General features: G+C 46.5%; 2 protein-coding genes across 5 annotated transcripts in view; one reads left to right on the forward strand and one right to left on the reverse strand.

Annotated features, from left to right (window-relative positions):
• Positions 1–577: 577 nt before the first annotated feature.
• fez1 (fasciculation and elongation protein zeta 1 (zygin I)) lies at positions 578–14,526 on the forward strand. Of its 2 annotated transcripts, none has more exons than XM_056594254.1 (10): positions 578–949; positions 4,403–4,856; positions 7,440–7,527; positions 8,686–8,772; positions 9,226–9,415; positions 10,757–11,109; positions 12,483–12,563; positions 12,870–12,945; positions 13,051–13,116; positions 13,400–14,526. In XM_056594254.1, exons 2-10 carry the CDS (start codon positions 4,498–4,500, stop codon positions 13,414–13,416), a joined length of 1,317 nt encoding a protein of 438 aa, XP_056450229.1. In that variant the 5' UTR covers positions 578–949; positions 4,403–4,497; the 3' UTR covers positions 13,417–14,526. The 2 variants fall into 2 exon arrangements, with proteins under 2 accessions (XP_056450229.1, XP_056450230.1); XM_056594255.1 differs by having other exon boundaries at positions 13,957–13,973.
• A 285-nt stretch (positions 14,527–14,811) lies between these two features.
• Positions 14,812–19,191, reverse strand: part of esama (endothelial cell adhesion molecule a) — a 38,103-nt gene continuing 33,723 nt past the window's right edge. For 2 of the 3 annotated variants that reach the window (XM_056594247.1, XM_056594246.1), the window contains exons 5-7: positions 18,951–19,070; positions 18,324–18,453; positions 14,812–17,070 (exon numbers count right to left, since the gene is read on the reverse strand). In XM_056594247.1, the coding sequence (XP_056450222.1) occupies positions 16,389–17,070; positions 18,324–18,453; positions 18,951–19,070 (932 nt within the window). In that variant the 3' untranslated portion in view covers positions 14,812–16,388. The remainder of the gene's footprint in view (positions 17,071–18,323; positions 18,454–18,950; positions 19,071–19,191) is intronic. The other variant, XM_056594245.1, reaches the window with a different exon arrangement.

The following is a 19,191-nucleotide window of genomic DNA, read 5'->3' on the forward strand; positions in this document are numbered from 1 at the left end:
CTCTTTTACTCTCCCCTCCTCCCACACACCCTCCCACATATCTGATTATGATGATGATTTCCCCCCCCCCCCCCAAGGATCCCAATATGTACAAAACAGAGCGTCTTTGGAGGAAAGGCGAGGAAGGCAATGTGGGATGATCGAATACCAAAAATAGGGCAGAATAGAATGGAATGGGTGCACTAGCATACCCTTGGTGGTGATTTGGAGGTGTACAAACCTGCATTCACCAATGGCCATCGCCTGTTTTAGACGCCGCTGTTTTCTCTATCTCTCTCTCTCTCTCTCTCTCTCTCTCTCTCTCTCTCTCTCTCTCTCTCTCTCTCTCTCTCTCTCTCTCTCTCTTGTGTGCTCTCCCTTCCCCCCTCACCCCTCCATCTTGCCCCCTCATGAATAATGAGGGGGATTAGGAGGGAGAGCGAGCGAGAGCGCCGCAGAGATGAGGGCGGAGGTGTGTGCACACACAGAGGGAAAGCGTGAGCAGGGAAGGTGGGGGGGGGGGAAGGGTGGAGGAGGAGGATAAAGGAGGGGACCGGGGCGGTGGGGGGGGAGTGTTGATGACGGCAGCAGCCCCTACAGTGCGCAGGCTCGGTGGGGAGGGAGACTGAAGCCAGGAACACAACCGAGTGTGCAAGCGGAGAGGATAGAGAAGGGCTGGCTGAGGACTAACTAAGGCAGGAAGAGGGACGGCGTTATCGCACTCCTGCTCCTTACTCTCCTCTCTCCGTCACGCTCCATCGCTCTCTCTCTCTCTCTCTCTCTCTGTGTGTCCGGGCGGCCGTGTCGGACCCCTCCTTGATCGCTGTTGCCGGGGCTGTGTGTGGAATGAGTGTGCCCGCGCGCCACCAGAGGGACACGGCAGTGGAGGCTGCTTCAAGGGAGATCCGACCGCGCTGAGGAAGGCAACCGCAACCGCTTCGACCACGGCTGCACGGCTCCCGACTCAGAGGTACAAACCATCCCACCGTCCCGAGCTCTAGCCATGCTCCTGCGGCTCTGTTCTGTCCGTCTCTTACTCTGTGTGATTCCGTCCGTGCGTCTGTCTGTCCGTCCATATTCACATCCTGGCATCCTCCTTGGCCAGCCATGTTTTGCCTCCCACCCCCTTTCGTCCCATCCCTTGCTCCGTTACCATGGTTTCCACCTCCTCTCCTTGTGCTCATCTTCTTCATCCCTCCCCCACTCCCCTCTCTCTCTCTCTCTCTCTCTCTCTCTCTCTCTCTCTCTCTCTCTCTCTCTCCTGTTTAATGTATTTGTATCTTGCTGATGAGCTAGTGAGATGCATTAGCTTGATTTCCGTCACGGCCACAGCTGTGTGCATATTGATTTGCAGGTGGGGTGATAGTGGTGCTGGTGGTGCACTGTGCAGAGGGGGGGGGGGGGGGATCCATTTTTAGGTCCAGCCCTAGATCGGGGGAATATGAATATGGATTATCCGGAAATGGAATCGGGGGTTTCAAAGAGCCCGACTGAACCCCTGACTGGCTGTGTGCCGCTCAGGTCAGCAGCTTTGTTTTGATTTGCTCTGGTGAGGACAGGTTCTTGAGATCATGCAGTGGGCAGTCCAGCGCTGCCTTCAACATGTACAGCAGCACAGCACCATCATCAACGTCAACATAATACTAACAATCATGGAACAAAGAATCTGATTGTGCATCTTCCTGTTTCTTCTGTCCTAATGAAAAGCCAGGACTTGACAAGGCCTTGCTTAGCGTAATTTAGTGCCGCGGTATGATCATATGCTTTCATCAGTTTACCGTTTATCGTTCCAATACGAGGAGGAGTTGAATTGGGCTCATTGTTTCCACTTGTGTCTCTCCGTCCCTGAGTCTTACTCTGATCGGGGCGCTATGTTTGTTCCTGATATTATGATATGGCCGGCTGGCTTCTGGTGGGCAAACAGAGGGACACCCTGAGACCCCCACTGTGAAGCTCTAGGCTCAGTGAAGGTCGCCATGGAAAAGGGCTGACGGGCCTCTTTACACACACACACACACGCACACACACACGCACACACGCACACGCACACGCACGCACGCACGCACGCACGCACGCACGCACGCACGCACGCACACACACACAAGCCACCCATGGGGATCTCCTCCCAGTCATGCCTGTATGATTTTAGATTGGACAAAAGTTTTTTTATTTTTACCCTGCGTGCATTAATCCACCCACGTGACTGTGTAACCAACCGCAGCAGATATACTCCAAATGACGATGGGTGATTCTTAAGATAATTTGTTCAAATTAAAAGGGTGTGTGCTTCACACGTCTGTGAGGTGGTGCCCCGTGGCAAGGTGAGCTCAAACAGCTAATTTACATCTCATCATAAATCACTCGAGTGGACAGAAGGGGAAAAAAAAACATGGCCGCCGGTTTGTTTTCTTCCAACATCAACGTTAGTCAGTCAGCGTCACATAATTGAAGGAGCAGGGAATCGCTTGGCTAGCCTTCAGGAATTATAGGAGCCGTGACGTCATTCTCAGGACAATAGTCACTAGTCAAGTCAATTTGAAATGTTGGGATGAGATTTGAAGGTAGAGATACACATCTCAGGACTCTGCCGTCACAATAACAGTAAACAGTGGATTAGAGACAGGATCTAGAGGAGATTGTTTAAAGCATAGATGAGAAAGATGGGGATGGCGGTGGGCAGGCAGACAGAGAAAGGGGGAGAGAGAGGCAAGAGAAGATAGAGATGCTAGATAATAACATCCTGCATTGAAAAAGGACTACACTTTGCTGAGTGGTGAGACGGAAGAGCCTTACTCAGGGTCCTCTGTCAAATGGACTGCCCCTGTCTGCCCACTACATCAGGCTGCTGGCCAGCCGGGCATTAGGCAGGAGAACCAGGCCTCATACTGTAAGGACACAGCGTCATGGAGCATAACACAACAACAAACCTCCTCCAAATAAACTTTAACGGCGGAACAAGGATCATCCTGACGAAGTAGACGGTTCTATTTTTAATCATACTTGTATTTGTATCTAAAAAATAAGTATCCATTATATTATAGCATGTATGCTTTATATGTTGATATCAATATTATCAACTGGGTCAATAAACTATCACTATCTATAAACTACATTACATGATATACATATCTATATATTCGGCAATGAAATATAACTATATTGTATACAATATTATGTTGTTTATTTCTTGTAGGCTAACCAAATAAGGATAGAAATGACAAATAAACATTTATTTAATAGAGTGCAAAGATGAGTCAGCCACATTTGTCTGTGACATCCTCCAATGTTGTATTTCGCAAGCTTTAGCCATAAAATTCCCGATTGAGCCATTAAATGTTATTCCAAAAGCAGTCCAAGCCAACTCCATTCTAGTGCACTGCAATCCAATTAAATTTATTTCAAATACACCGTCCCTTCAATTCAAGCATTGAAATCACACTTAGTCCCCAGCTGCTTGCAGTGGAATGACAGCCAACACTTTTGCCTCTCTTTTGTTTCCAGCCTCATGTTCAGGGCTACCTTTCATTTCCTAGAATCCCAGTAGGCTCATTAGTGAATCCCCAGCAGGTCAGTGTAATTAACTGTGGGTTTATCTCTTTTTTTTTTTTACCAGTTAGCCCCAGCTCCTCTCCTGTGACTCCCAGGGGACAGAGGCACCCTTCTGGTGCACCTAGCATCATCTCCCTCGCCTCTTTGTCTAGACTTGGTGGTGCCAAGTCTCCTCCCCCCCTCCCCACAACGAGGTATCCAGCCATGGCATGAGAGGAAAGGTCAGACCCGTTGTGGAGGGATGGCGTTTAAGCCATGAGATGAAGAGGGATAGACAGAGGAGGGATGAGGGAATGAATGGATGGATTCCCTTGGATCGAATCAGACATATTTCCTTCTTCTAGCAAAGACAAGAATGATGAGAACAAACAATATGTGCTTTAGTCATTCCAGAATGTGGCTGTCCCAGCAGTAGTACAGTAGAGTAAAATCCATAAAAAGGATCCATAGGTAAAACATGAAATGTTAATGTGTGTCATATAAATAAGAAGTGGGAAAAAATACTGCAGCAACCCAAGATTGTATCTACTTTTAATTGACAGGTCAAGATGCTGTAGGTAAATAGGTGATGCCCTAGCCATCCGTGAGCTATCTCCACCCTGATTGTTTCGGGAACTCCATCTTGCCTGTCAATCCCATGTGCACACACCTCATTATCATAGGTCTACCACAGCAGCGGTAATTAAGTATTTTATTTGGTGGTTGATATTCAAAATCTTGCTCTGCTCTTCTCTTTTCTACCCACTCTCTCTCTTCTTAACTCTACCAGCGACAGTCGAACGTTGAAATCGAACGATCGATTAAGAACATCGATCCATCGTGGTGCCTGCAAATGAAAACCCCACCAACACTCTTATCTTTGTCTTCTTCACAGGGCGCCCCCGTTTCAAGCGGTCCCACCACCACCGCCACCACCTACCCACCCACCAGCACCCATCCACCACTAGCACCACCACCTCCGGGGTCACCATGGAAGCCCCGCTCGTGTGCCTGGACGAGGAGTTCGAGGACCTGCGGCCGTGTCGCATGGAGGACCCGGGGGACGACCACGACCACGACCACGACCGCGACCACGACTCCTCCTGCGACTCCTCCACCTGCAGCGTCTTCGTGGCGCCCCCGCTGGTGCCGATCACCCGCGAGGACTTCTCGGAGCTGGAGAACTTCTCGGAGATGATGAGCTTCAAGTCCATGGAGGACCTGGTCAACGAGTTTGACGAGAAGCTCAACGTGTGCTTCCACAACTACAACACCAAGACCGAGTGCCTGGCGCCCATACGCAGCCAGGCGCACACGCAGGAAGACGAGGAGCGGCTGCAGGACGAAGAGTGAGTGGCGCCTCAGGGGGTTCCGCCTGGGGGGTTGATTGTGTGGCCCGTCATCTCGAATACCTTGAAGGATGTAGTTAGGATTTGTATGGGAACTGAGCTTAGCTTAAACCACTACACTAAACAGCTGATTGTATTCATGCTTGGGACTTGTCGTTTTTGCTGCCATTTGGGGATTTGGGATCCGATAGTGTTTTATTTAGAATCAGAAACAGAATGGGAATTTGCTTTATCAACAATTAACATTTTCCTTGGTATTTGGGGCAAACAATAAAAGAAGTAGAATAGGATACGTAAGATACATAGTAGTAAAGAGTAAGATGGAGTCATGGCAACCAACTACAAAGGAGATTCTTCTTCTTTTTTTAATGGATCTCAATCCATGGCATGCTAATTACGCCGCTCTCTAATTAACACCAACTGACAGAGACATTCTCTAAGGCCCATTAAGCCACCAGCATGTCGGACCCCATGTGTGCCAAGCAGCCAATCAGCAGCTCTCACACCCTCCCCAACCACCCTGGCCAACCCGGCTGAATTATTCAACACCTTCATGCTCCATGTCCACTGTGCTGTCAGTCTGTCGGCCTCAGGCGCTAACCTCCTTTGAACCGCACGTCTAGCCTTTCATAGCGAGGCATAACATCAAATATCCTCCTGGAGGTGTAAAGGCTTCTCCTGGACCCGATCCACCACTACACCTTGTTAAGGATACCGACAATGAAAAGCTGTAGGAACATGAAATGGTGCAGCCTACGCAAACGGCATGTCAGGGAATAGCGCCTCAGCCGTTACGCGGGCGTATACTCTCGCGTTTAACAGGAACACGACCCTCGACGTTCATAAACAAGACCGACAGAGTGTGTGCATGGGAGTGCTCAGCCTCTGCGTCTCGTGTTATTAACAAGACACGAGCTGAGGACAAGCAATTCGCTGAGAAAAACATCAACATCACGCTCTAGTAAACTCCTAACTCCGATAAATACAAAATGTGAGTCATCGTTAAAAATATGAAAACGGTGTGTGACGGATTGTTCGAAAATGCATTTGCCGTGGGTTCAGTGCAGCCATCTAACGGTTATTTTCATGATCTCCCCCCGCGAGTTGTGCTTGCCTCCCTCCCTCCCGGAGTGAGGATCCCAGATAGGAGCGTGTAACAAGCTGACTGGAAACCATAACATTATCTAGGACGACCCCCCCCCCCCCCCTCCATCCACTTCCCCAGGGCGGTGGCTCCCAGCCAAGCCAGCCACCGCTGCAGTTCAGCTCCAAACAATCTATCCGACCACATCCCCTTGGTTACACTGCACTCAGTGGCCGGTGTCCTACGTTACCATCCATTGTGTGTGTGTGTGTGTGACAGTGTGTGTGTGTGTGTTGGTGTGGCCGTGGGTGTATGTTTGCTATGGCCTGTGAATGTGTGTTCCTCCCTATGGGCCTCTCTGTGTGTGTGTGTGTGTATGTGTATGTCCGGCGTATGTCTGTCTGTCTGTTGGTATTGGCCAGCGTTTGTGTACGTGTATGTGCGTGTGTTTGTGTATGTGTGTGCGTGCGTTTGTGTGTGTGTGTGTGTGTGTGTGTGTGTGTGTGTGTGTGTGTGTGTGTGTGTGTGTGTGTGTGTGTGTGTGTGTCTGCTGACCAGGACTTGTGCGTTGCGGCAGTATCTCTGTATTGCATTGAGCAACAAATTCATCAGCTGGAAGTGATCCCCGGTCCTTTGAGCATGAGTCCCTGTGCGTCCAGTGAGGTCAACACAACGATTGGCTGGGGGGGACGGGGGACGGGGGACGGGGGACGGGGGACGGGGGACGGGGGACGGGGGACGGGGGGTGTTGAATGGCTGTGTTTGTTTTGTTTGTGCTGGCGGGTCCGGGGCCGTGCCACTGGGGGCCGGCTGGCACGGGGCCCCCGCCAACACAACCATGGAGGAAGAGGCGAGGAGAGGAGGCCCTTCGTGAGGGGCCCCAACCGGGCGGAGGAAGACCAACAAAGAGGGCCCTTCTATACCCGGCTTTGTGTCCCCTCCTTCTTCACACACACACACACACACACACACACACACACACACACACACACACACACACACACACACACACACACACACACACACACACACACACACACACACTCACACACTCTCACACACATACTCACAAACACCGAGACTGGCTGTGGTCGGCTGCAGACGCGGTTTCCCAGCCATGATGTGAGGAGGTGTTTTCTCCGTGTTTTGAATTCTGAATGTTCTTGTCGAGACGCTGTGAACCTAGTAGTAAGACGCTTTCTCTCTCGGCGCGGCTGGATGTTATCGTCCAGGCTCTTCGGTGATGTATTAACTGAGCTGTAGGCTGCGTGGTGGAGCGCCTGCAGGCTTAAGATGGCGTCACTAGGAAGACACAGACTAGCGTAGGAGGTTGTGGTAGACTGGAGTACAGCGCGCTGGTGTACAACTGGAACACTGCAAACGCCATGGGGCGACCATTGTTGTGCTCAAACGAACGCTAGAACATTTACATATTTTAGTGCTTTTTCATGAAGCGTGTCTGTTTACACATGTGTGTGTGCTTTGTCCCTGTGTTTCAGTGTGTGGGATGCCCTGACTGACAACTACATCTCCAGCTGGGACAACCCGAGCTCCGAGGCGCTCAACGGCAACCTGTCTGACCAAGAGGTACGACTCCCCACTTCCAACACAGACCTTTGGAATTGTGACTTTATTTGGATTGTGATTGTTTTTTGTATGTTTTCTTGTTTTATTCTGTTTACCTCTATGATGCTCATGAGAGAGAGAGAGAGAGAGAGAGAGAGAGAGAGAGAGAGAGAGAGAGAGAGAGAGAGAGAGAGAGAGAGAGAGAGAGAGAGAGAGAGAGAGAGAGAGAGAGAAAGTTGAAGATGGACTTGTTTATTTCAATGGGGACATGAAAATGTCTTCCGCTTGTAAGTGTGGGTGTAGCCTGTATTTGGTGAGAAATAACACTCTCCTTATGAACAGTGTGTAAGCCACACAAGATGATATATCAGAAATGTTAAATCAGAATGTAATGTAAAATTAGGAGAAAATAAGAAAGAGGCTGTAAAAACATTTTAAATATTTATTATTTTACTATTTTCTCACAAAGTATTTTTAAGTGACATTTCTAAGAAAAATTTCCATACCGTTTTATGCATTCATCACCTTTCTGCCACAATAAAATGTTTCTATAGGTGCCCGGATCAATCGCTCTTCAGGCCGTACTATGGGAAGCTAATCAACCTGTCTATTACCTGGCAGGCTATAATGTTGAAAGAATTTTGGAAAATCAATAGCACTTTATTGCATAATGCTGACACTCATTTCCTGTTGACCTCAAGGATTCTATGATGCTCGTGTGTGTCTGTGTGAGAGAGAGTGAGAGTGAGAGAGAGAGAGAGAGAGAGAGAGAGAGAGAGAGAGAGAGAGAGAGAGAGAGAGAGAGTACACGATGAGGTCATGTCTGCGTAATAGTTGTGATGCAGGAAGGACACTGAGAAAAAGTAACACTTTTTTTTGCATTAACCTTCATACCCATTTCCAAAGAACTATCATCCATGCAATATTTATTGAAATATATATATCTATGTTTTTGAATCAAACCTCTTTAAATATTAATGCGAATGATTTCCAGATGAGTTCAGACAGGACTAATCAATAACAGATTGTCAGTTGTTTTCAGAAATGGATTCAGAGCTCCTGTGTTTATCACCATGGTCCAGTATTGCGAGTTACTAGCCTGTGTGGAGCATTAATGACATCACAATGGTGTCGTTCTTGTCGATTGGTCGTTCATGATCTGCACGACTTCCTCCCCAGATCCATGAGAAGGAGGAAGAGGAAATGAACGAGAAGAACGACAATGCCAACTGCCTGAACGACGAACCGCTCATCACAGCTGATCAGGTGTGTGTCTTGATTCGATTGGCCCCCTCTCTTTTCTGCACCAATACACAGTATTTAGTGTTCAGTCATGCACATTTTTTCCCCGTTGAGAGCAGTAAATAATTGATGAGGGATGCTATATGCACATCAAATGGAGACATTATGTCTCAGGGTTTCCACTCTAAATAGAGAAAAGGGTATGTTGCACATGTGTACATGTGCTTCCCAGCTCCCATCCCACTTCCTTCTCCATTCACCCATCCTCCATCCAACATCATTCAACGATCCATCCATTCATCCTTTTATCATCCATCCATCATTCATCGATTTACCAGCCATCCTTCATACATACATCCATCCAATCCTCAATCGATCCATCAGTCACCCGTTACTATTCATCATTCATCCATCCACCTATTCACCCCCTAATCCCCCCTCCACTCTAACCACTCATGTACTCTATGGGATCTGCAGGTGATCGAGGAGATAGTGGAGATGATGGAGAACTCTCCTGACCCCGGGGAGACGGAGGAGGAGGAGGAAGAGGAGGAGGAGGAGGAGGATGATGAGGAGAGCGTCCATTGTTCCCCCAGCGACAACCCCTCCCTGCTGGAGGAGATCCGGCAGCTGTCCCAGGCCTCCAACAACAACCGCTCGTATGAGGGTAGGGCGGCCATCTTTGCTGTTGTTGTTGTTGTTGTTGTTGTTGTTGTTGTTGTTTTCTGTTTCGTTTTTTGCCAGCACGTTTGCATTTTGCAAATGCAAATGCTTAGGATGAATCATTAATTTGTCTGGAATAGTTTATTTCCCAGTGTTGTCGATGATCTTTTTTGCAATTTTCTTCTTATTGTTTTCTTTATTGTTTTCTCTTATGTTGCTTCACACAAAATACAAGATACAAAATACAAATCGCAAAAATGCGAGCCTCTAAAGCAGCTTGCCTCCAAAAATTTTTTGGGATTTCCTCCTGAGGTCTCAGTTGAGTGTTTAGCGTTAAGACAGCTATATTTACTACCACAACTAAATTGGCTCTTATTTCCCACAGATGCTTTGGTGCATCTCTGCAGCTATGGTGGGAGGAAAAGTAATCATGTTACTGGCAGCGCTGCTCTCCCTGTTAGCTTGTGATAGATGGACCCCCTTGCTCTGTTTTAGTGTTACATAATTGCAGTTTGTAACTGTGGCCGTGAACTTTTGAGATTGTGAATGGAAATAGTCTGGCCCTTTCTTAACTACATCATATAAATCTTGTTCAAGGACAATAGCTTAAGAGTTTGGCCACAAAGCCCTCTTATTTTGCAGTTTATTGGATATACAGTATAAACCCAGGATTTATAATAAGTGGGTGTGTATTCTTAGATTTCCCTTCAGACATTTAAGCTGTTGATATACACTCAAACACACCCTCATACACACTCTCACACACTCTTACACTCCCTCCTACGCACTCTCACTCACTCTTACACTCCCTCCTACGCACTCTCACTCACTCTTACGCTCCCTCACAGACACTCTCAAACAGTCTCACACACTTTCACACACTCTCACACACACTCTAACACAATCATTCTTACACAATCACTCTCACACAATCACTCTTACACAAACACTCTCACACAAACACTCTCACACAATCACACACAGTCTCACACATTCACACACACTCTCACACACTCACACACACCTTCACACAATCTCTCACACACTCAGACAAACTCTCACACACATTCACACACACTTTAAGGCAATCACTCTCACACAATCACTCTCACATACACTATCACACAAACACTCTCACACATTCACTCTAACACAATCACTCTCACAATCACCCTTACACATTAGCTCTCACACACTCTCACCCCCCCCCCCCCCCCCCCCCCCCACCCACCCACCCTCTCTCTCACACGCTGTCCGTTGCCCGTCGAGACACTGGCCTGCCCTTCCACTGAGGAATGTGAACAGAGAGAGACACTAAAGCGCACCACCCTTCAACCCGCTGCAGGCCTGAGCCTGATGCCGGCCTCCTCCCTGGAGGAGCTGCTGAAGCGCGTGGAGACGGCCATCCTGCGCTACTCGGAGGAGCTGGTGGGCCAGCTGGCGCGGCGCGAGGAGCTGGAGTTCGAGAAGGAGGTGAAGAACACCTTCATCACGGCGCTGATGGAGGTGCAGAACCGGCAGAAGGAGCAGCGGGAGGGCAGCCGGCGCCGGCGCAGGGACAAGGGCCTGAGCCTGCAGGCGGGGACCATCACCACCACCACCACCACCACCACCACCGGGGGAGGGGGGGGCACCGGAGGGGGCGGGGGCGGCCACACGGCGGGACGCACCGAGAAGACCGCCGGCATGCCTGCCAAGGTGAGGGGGGGGAGGGGGAGGGAGGGGGAGGGTGGGAGGGAGGGGGGAGAGAAACAGGGGGGGGGTGAGAAACAGGGGGGGGGTGAGAGAGGAAGAGAGTGTGATGAGAGCAGCGCTCGAAAGAATCAAGAATACTTGTCAGAGCAAAGTCCAGCATTTATCTTTTTCATTATAGGGTTTGGCTTTTGCATTTAGGTTTTCTTTTTAGGGTTAGGTTTAAGGGTTAGGTTTTGGTGTTAGGTGTTTTTTTTTACGGGTTAGACTTTAGTGCTAGGTTTTTTGGTTTACGTGTTAGGATTTTAGCAATTGGATTTAGGGGTAGGTTTGGTTTTAGAGTAAGGTTTTGGTTTAAAGGGTTTGATTTTTGACTTTTCGTCGTTTTTGGAGATGAGCTGAGGGCCCCTTGATCTGCAGCAAATGCTCTGCTACCGAAAACTGAACCCTCCTTAGTGTTGACTAATAGGGGAAGGGTTAGGGAGGATAAGGCTAATGGTTTGCATTGTTATTATGAATGCATGTGCAGTCATTGCATAAGTGGCTAGTTATGCAACGCATAGTGGTTGACTCAATTACAGCACTACCGATAAGCATTTAGAAGTGGGGAAGGTGAAACCATGCCGCTGGACGGCTACGGCGGATATAATGGATCTCCTGTCCATTAGCAGTCATTCAGGCTTCCAGGAAAGAGTCTGAAGTGGAAGTCAGCCTCGCCTCTAATTAGCCTTGTAGTGACATCGCAGGCCAGTATTAGCTGAATAATAAGCTGCTCTCTTTTCAAAACAATGAACTGAAAGGCCTTCCCCGGGTCAGCACTGTAAGCCTGTTAGCCTTTTCTTTTTCATTTAGCAAATGCTTCCATCAAAAGCAACCTCGCAATAATATGCATCTGCGAGGTAGAAGCTGTCTTGCCTTGACTTTATTTTTCTTATATACTTAACATACAAACGGAAAAACATATTTTAGCATCGTTAACCATTATCAGATTTAGCTTTTAGAGTAATTTATAGAGGTCAGAAGAGGCTTACTGCTACCAAATCCTACTGCTCCAAAGTTAATTTAATGAGCTCAGAGCATCACTCATTAAATGAAATGGCTGCATGTTAATGGTGTGTGTGTATGTGTGCGTGTGGTTGTGTCTGTGTGTGTGCCTGTGTGGGCGTGTGTGCATGTGCGTGCATTCATGTCTGTGTGTGTGTGTGTGTGTGTGTGTGTGTGTGTGTGTGTGTGTGTGTGTGTGTGTGTGTGTGTGTGTGTGTGTGTGTGTGTATGTGTGTGTGTGTGTGTGTGTGTATTTGTGTGTGTGTCTGTGTGCATGTATGGTTGTGTGTGTGTGTGTGTGTGTGTGTGTGTGCGTGTGCGTGCGTGACCTGCAGCGCTTCAGCATGGAAGGCCTCTCCAACATCCTGCAGTCCGGCATCAGACAGACCTTCGGAAGCACAGGGAATGACAAACAGGTGGGTGTGGGTTCTAGTTTTCCCTTCAGACATTTAAGCTATTAATAGTCGAGTTAACCCAGGCACATTACACTGCACTGTACGATTCCTCAGTGGCAGCCTCTAGTGGCTCGAGCTGTAACTACAGCTATAGCTCTATCACACCTCTAAAGACAGGAAAAAGTGGACCATGAAAATGTAAACTTTTTTGTTAAGGTTTTTTTTACTGGCGTAATTAGCTGCAGTGTCAGAGTGACAGGTTTAAATAAAGAAGCCCCTTTGGTACAAAGAGTAATAGGGGATTAACAATGTGTTCTTGGCTCTCAGTATCTCAACACGGTGATCCCCTTTGAGAAGAAGGGCACCCCACCGGCGGTGGAAGACCTGCAGATGCTCACAAACAGTGAGAGACGTTACATATTGTCACTGAAAATAATTTTGTCACTTTTCGAAGAATTTTGTCTAACCGGCCAAATCTGTGCTCCCCTCCCCCAAACCTCCTCCGCAGTTCTTTTTGCCATGAAGGAGGACAGTGAGAAGGTGCCTGCACTCCTAACTGACTACATATTAAAAGGTGAACGACATGCTTTCACCGCGTCACTCACCACAACATAACCTAAACCTGAAACTTGATATGTTCTTGTTTAGACCCCTCTTACAGTTTTATTCTTCACCTTTACCCTCTTTTGGTTTGCTAATTTTGTTTCATAGTTATATCTACATTTGGGCTTTCTTTTGTGAAACACAAGGGCTTTTATTTTGAAATTGATCAGAATCTCAAACGCGTAAAGCTAACGTACAATGTCCATTCCAGTAATCTGCTGGGTCCAACCCACTGTTTCCTTGTTTCCTTGCAGTCCTATGTCCCACCTAAACCTCCACCGTCCGCGGTCCTACGTGTGACGGAGAACATGATCCCAGAGCTTTTCCTCCACCTGGTCCCGAGCTGCATGAGCTAACCATCTGTACCCTTATCAGCCATGGGTCCCCCACCGCCGACATTGTCCTACCTTTGCTCACCTAACTATGATTACTGCCTTTCGCCAGGGGCTCCCCCCGCCCCCTCCTCCTCCTGCACAATATAAGCTCAGGCCAGACTCCAAAATGGCCGCCCGCCGCCCGAATGCTAGCCCAATGGTGCGCAACCGGCTCCTCTACTTTTATAGGACTTTACTAACAAATTTCCTTCTCGAGAGCACGACACGCTATTAATGTACGCCAAAACACTTGTCTTTAAATTGTTAAAATTTTGTTCATTTCCTTTTTTTTTGTTTCATCTTCTCCCATTGTCTCTTTTATATTTCTTTCCCCTCAACCCCTCTTTATTCTATTGCTCTATTCCTTTCTGTACCCCTTTCTTTCTCTCTTCCCGCCCTCCCTTTATCCCCTTTCTTTCATGGGCTCCGTTTCAAAGGTGACCTCTGAACGGTAGTCTTGGCCATTCATGCCCCTGTTCATTGACCCACGAAGCAACATCCGTATGATTATGACCCCCCTCCATTCACATGCACTGCATCTACTAGTATTGTCTGTGAAAAAGGGTTCACATGAATCATCTGAATACTAAAAGCCATGCACCTTTTTCTGCCAATCCAGTACTGTAGTTCCATGGGAAATAGAAAACATTACGGGTGCCGGATGTTTGTTTCGTTTGTCCAATTTTTTGCCAAGATATTAATATCCAGTGCTCTTCTGATGTTTTTTTTTCGTTTTTGTAATTTCTGTTAGAAATGGATTTAATATTTGATATATATACTCTGTTGCAGATTTTTTATACTTTAGTTTTTTTCTTTCTATGAAACAATGCATTCCTCCCCCATCTAAACCATGTGGGCGTTGATTACAGAATTAACTTAAATGTCATTTTTCCTGACAGGACAAGCTCATTAAAGAGGCGTACAGATTGAGCATATATGCCCTTCTTTGAGCCATGTAGGTGAATGTTTAATTGCTAATCGCCTATTCTAATAAACAGTATACCCGTATGTCAAGCGAGTGGTTTTTGTTTTGGCATTTTGTTTGTTATTTCATCATTGCGTGTGTAAGGTCATCATTATGAATGGCATTTGAAAAGAGAATTTTCTGCAGAAAATGCAGTGAATGCTGTAATGCAAAGTGATTTAAATTTTTTCGAGCAATGTGATTTGCTTAAACAAATATATTTTTCAAGCCATGTGATTCGATTAAAATATATATTTTTAAGAGCGATGTGAGTGGCAAAAAAAAAGATCGAAAATAATCTGAGTGATCTGATTGGCTTAAAATTAAATTAATATATCATATATATTTAAGCAAATGTATCACAATAGTTGAGCGCTGCTTGCGGCACCCACCTAAATAGACCAAAGGAGGATACAACCAACAATGAATCAAATAAAACGAATAATAAGCAGTATAATCGAGAGTTTCAAGAAACCCCAAGGCAGTCTTTGTGTAATCTGGCGCCCTCTCCTGGAGGGTCCAAGCACTGCACCCTTTAATACAAAAGATATATGGTTAAAAAAAGTCCACATGCACCTGTTAGTAAGCGTTGAAACACATGAAGACAAATTAATCATTTTTTCTTAAATGTTTTTACATATAATTGGTGATAAAGATGACATTTCTTCCATAAATAATTTTTCTTATAACATATTTTTAAAAGCTATTGTATGGTTAAAATAACAACAAATTGACCAACAATTCTCTTTTAATTGAAAAAATTATACAAAGACTTGGACATAAATACAGAAAGAACATATAAACACTGCTCGTATTCTACATGTTCAGCTTAAGGATACAGTATAATATTAGGTTGGACAACATTTGTATGTAATTTGACAACCGAGTAATTATACATTTATTTGGGACATTGGTTTGTCTTCCACCAAATTGAATCACTTACCATACGTTGCAGTATAAAAATAAAGGCTTGAATATATGTCATATTTATATAATGTACACTGCTAGTATGTACACAATATTGGACCATTCGTGTGAAGAGTAAAAGGAGTGTATACAAATGAAGATCCTGTTTATCTTCCTGGATGCATCATCCTCAGAATATTAACGAAAGAAATAACAATAAAAAAGATTAATGATAAAGACACATTTTAAAATATATTTTGCTCCAGTGTTTAAAAATAATCCGACACAACCATCACAGCAGGGAAATATATAATTAATATGGCGTGTGTTTATGTTATCATATGCGTCCAGCTGTCTTCACACCTAGCACGGCCCAGAATGGTGAATAATGGATCAACCCTGAGGAAATCATCCTCCGCCAAGTCGACCCCTTTTGAAAAGTTACACACGACCAACTATAAAACAGCATAGATTTGCCCCTTCATTCATTTGACCGTCTTTGTATAGGTAGACTCTAAACTTACAGTGTAATGACCCTAATACAACTAACCATAGGATGGCGTTTACATTTTTTTATTTTGTCAGCCAGACAGTGAAGTCACATAAAAAGGCAGTCGATAAACATTAACTAGTACAATTCTGCAGAACTATGTGGAATTGAATTTTGATGCAGTTTTTTGGAAACTGGAAGGATTGTTACAATCTTGGACAAAATTCTATCTTCATTGGTGGAAGTTGCAGTTTTCATGTTTTAGGCAAACATTTGATTATTCATCATAATGGAACAAAGCTGTTTGCACTGAAGACATCAAACCAACATTCTCTGTGTCTTTGTGAATGCCTTCTCAGTGGAATACCAGCAGAGAAGCTCCACAGTTCCACTCACTGGAGGAAAACGATGAAACCATAACAAAAAACGCAGGCTTCCATGGCTGTTTTCTTTTCTTTTTTTTTACTTTCCGTTCAAGTAATTTTGACCTTATTTATTTCTTCATTTCTTCACACGAGCGATCCGGCCTGGTTCTGAGCCGGCACCATGATGGGCACCCCCCCCATGCGGGCAATGTTGGAGGCGGATATGACGGAGGTGGGCAGGGCGGGGGGCCGGGGGATAGGAAGCAGAGCGGGCTGGGCGGACTGCACCTGGCCGTAGTCCTGGCCCTGGCCATAGCCCTGGGCCTGGCTGTAGCCCTGGCCGTAGCCCTGGGCCTGGCCGTAGCCCTGGGCCAGCGGCTGGGCCTGGGGCAGCCTGGTGGGCCTCTCCGTGTGGCCCAGGGGCAGGGTGCCGCTATGGGGGTGCTCCCCGTGCGCCCTGGGCTCCTGCGGGGCTCCGTCCGGGTACTGGTCCCGGGGCAGGGTGGCCCCGTTGCCGTTGTAGGCGCCGTACTGGGTGGGGGTGGAGGCGCCCCCCTGGTGGCGCTGCTGCTGGGGGGGCCGGTAGCCGGCGATGCTGCCCGTGGCGGTGTTGATGGAGGCGGTGTCGGAGGCCGGGCGCTGGGGGTACTGCTGCAGGCTGTGGCTCTGGGGTGGTGGCGGCTGGTGGTGGTGGTTGCTGGCGTGGAAGGGCTCCTTGGGGTGCCGGCTGGAGCTGATGGAGGACAGGGTGCCGTTTTTGGAGAAGATGTCTGAGCCCATGCCGCTCTTGGCCCAGGACACTCGCTTGGGGGCCTGGGCGTCCTCTCTGGAGGGGGTGAGGGGGGGGTTAGGGTCAGAAGAGGCACCATGTTACTGACTGTCACCACGGTTACCTGGACGATGTAGTCGTGTGAGGGTTAACAGGAAGCAGGCCTCAAAACAAAAGGGTCTAGCTGGCCACAGGTTTATTCATTCCTTTAAATTGGTAAGCGGTATTAAGCGGTATAGGTTGAGATAAAGGCACAGGTAGAGATTAAGATATAGGTCTAGATAAAGGTATAGGATGAGATTAAGGTATAGGTTGAGATAAAGGCACAGGTAGAGATTAAGATATAGGTCTAGATAAAGGTATAGGTCTAGATAAAGGTATAGGATGAGATTAAGGTTGAGATAAAGGTACAGGTAGAGATTAAGATATAGTTCTAGAGATAAAGGTATAGGTCTAGATAAAGGTATAGGTTGAGATGAAGGTATAGGTTGAGATAAAGGTACAGGTAGAGATTAAGATATAGGTCTAGAGATAAAGGTATAGGTCTAGATAAAGGTATAGGTTGAGATGAAGGTATAGGTTGAGATAAAGGTACAGGTAGAGATTAAGATATAGGTCTAGATAAAGGTATAGGTCTAGATAAAGGTATAGGATGAGATTAAGGTATAGGTTGAGATAAAGGTACTGGTAGAGATTAAGATATAGGTCTAGAGATAAAGGTATAGGTCTAGATAAAGGTATAGGTTGAGATGAAGGTATAGGTTGAGATAAAGGTACAGGTAGAGATTAAGATATAGGTCTAGATAAAGATATAGGTCTAGATAAAGGTATAGGTTGCGATTAAGGTATAGTTTGAGATAAAGGTATACTGATAGTAAAAGGTATAGGTGGAGATAAAGGTATAGGTGGAGATAAAGGTATAATTATAGTTAAAAGTATAGGTGGAGATAAAGGTATTAGTATAGTTGAAGATTTAGGTCTCTAAAGGTATAGGTCTAAATAAAGGTCTAGTTCTACTGAAGTTAAAGGTATAGGTCTTGTTTAGTTACAAGTATAGTAGAAGGTATTGGTCTAGATAAAGGTAGAATTATAGATGAAGGTATAGGTCTCGATAAAGGTACAGGCCGAAATAAAGGTCTACTCTAGATAAAGGTAGAAGTTAAAAGTGTAGGTCTTAAGGTTGTCTCACAAATCAGACTGTGGATGATTATATAAAGTTCTGCTATAGCAGAGGAGGACTGCTAGGTATAGGAGCATTCCCTGGTGAAGGTATGGGTGTATATAGGGAGCTTTGGAGCATGTGATCCTACTTGATGTCGTTGGCGATCTCCTCCTCATTATCTCTTCTCCTCTTCAGCAGGAAGAAGATGAAGACGAGCAGGATGACGAAGCCCACCAGCGCGCCCACCACTGCCCCGGCGATCATCCCCGAGTTGGTGGCTGAAGTGCAACAAACAAACAAAGAGGAATAAAGAATATACAACAACATCCACCCACTTGTGATGGCAGAAGAGGCAGATTTTCAAAACGGCTTGTAATGGCTAACCACAATCACACCTGGTGGTATAATATGTCACCTTTAAAGTGAATCCCCGTTCATCATTTGGATTTCATGTCCTTAACATGCTCTCTTTACTATTCGTGATACCGCCTCAATTTGAGGTCACTTGCAGGGATTTCAAATACATGTCATCAAGGAGTAGGCGGCGTTTATAGGCACCTTTCGACTGATTGGATTGAACATTTTGGATAAAAGGTATGTTAAAAGAGTCTCATTAAGTTAGTTTAAATGTGTACTGCCTCGTGATGGGGCGATGGGCCTACGTTCACTAGAACATTTATATTATGGGCAGTTTGGGGAATTTGTAGGAAGTGGAGGTCAAATAGAGCTTGTTGTGTGTTGTTGAGTGTTAGCAGAGGAAGAGGAGGTGACCTACAGCTGATCTGCAGGTTGATGAAGCAGCTCTCGGAGCCGACCGTGTTCCGGGCCGTGCACTCGTACTTCCCCGACATGGAGCTGCTCAGGTTGCTCAGCCGCAGCGTGCCGGTCCGCTCGTCTTCACGCCGCACACACACACACACACGCACACACATACACACACACACCACAGTATTCCACAACCACAGGGGAACAAGGGTGGTTCATTTCAATGTCCTCAGATCAGGATCAAGTATCTA

This window comes from Gadus chalcogrammus, chromosome 7 (assembly GCF_026213295.1).
Source record: "Gadus chalcogrammus isolate NIFS_2021 chromosome 7, NIFS_Gcha_1.0, whole genome shotgun sequence".
Classification (NCBI taxonomy): domain Eukaryota; kingdom Metazoa; phylum Chordata; class Actinopteri; order Gadiformes; family Gadidae; genus Gadus; species Gadus chalcogrammus.

What these genes read in the sequence shown, in the direction of transcription:
- fez1 (XM_056594254.1), top strand. Translation starts at nt 4,498, where the DNA reads ATGGAAGCCCCGCTCGTGTGCCTGGACGAGGAGTTCGAGGACCTGCGG. An exon ending in GCACAGGGAATGACAAACAG is followed by an intron (nt 12,564 to 12,869) that starts GTGGGTGTGGGT and finishes CTTGGCTCTCAG; the next exon opens with TATCTCAACACGGTGATCCC. An exon ending in CCTGCAGATGCTCACAAACA is followed by an intron (nt 12,946 to 13,050) that starts GTGAGAGACGTT and finishes CCTCCTCCGCAG; the next exon opens with TTCTTTTTGCCATGAAGGAG.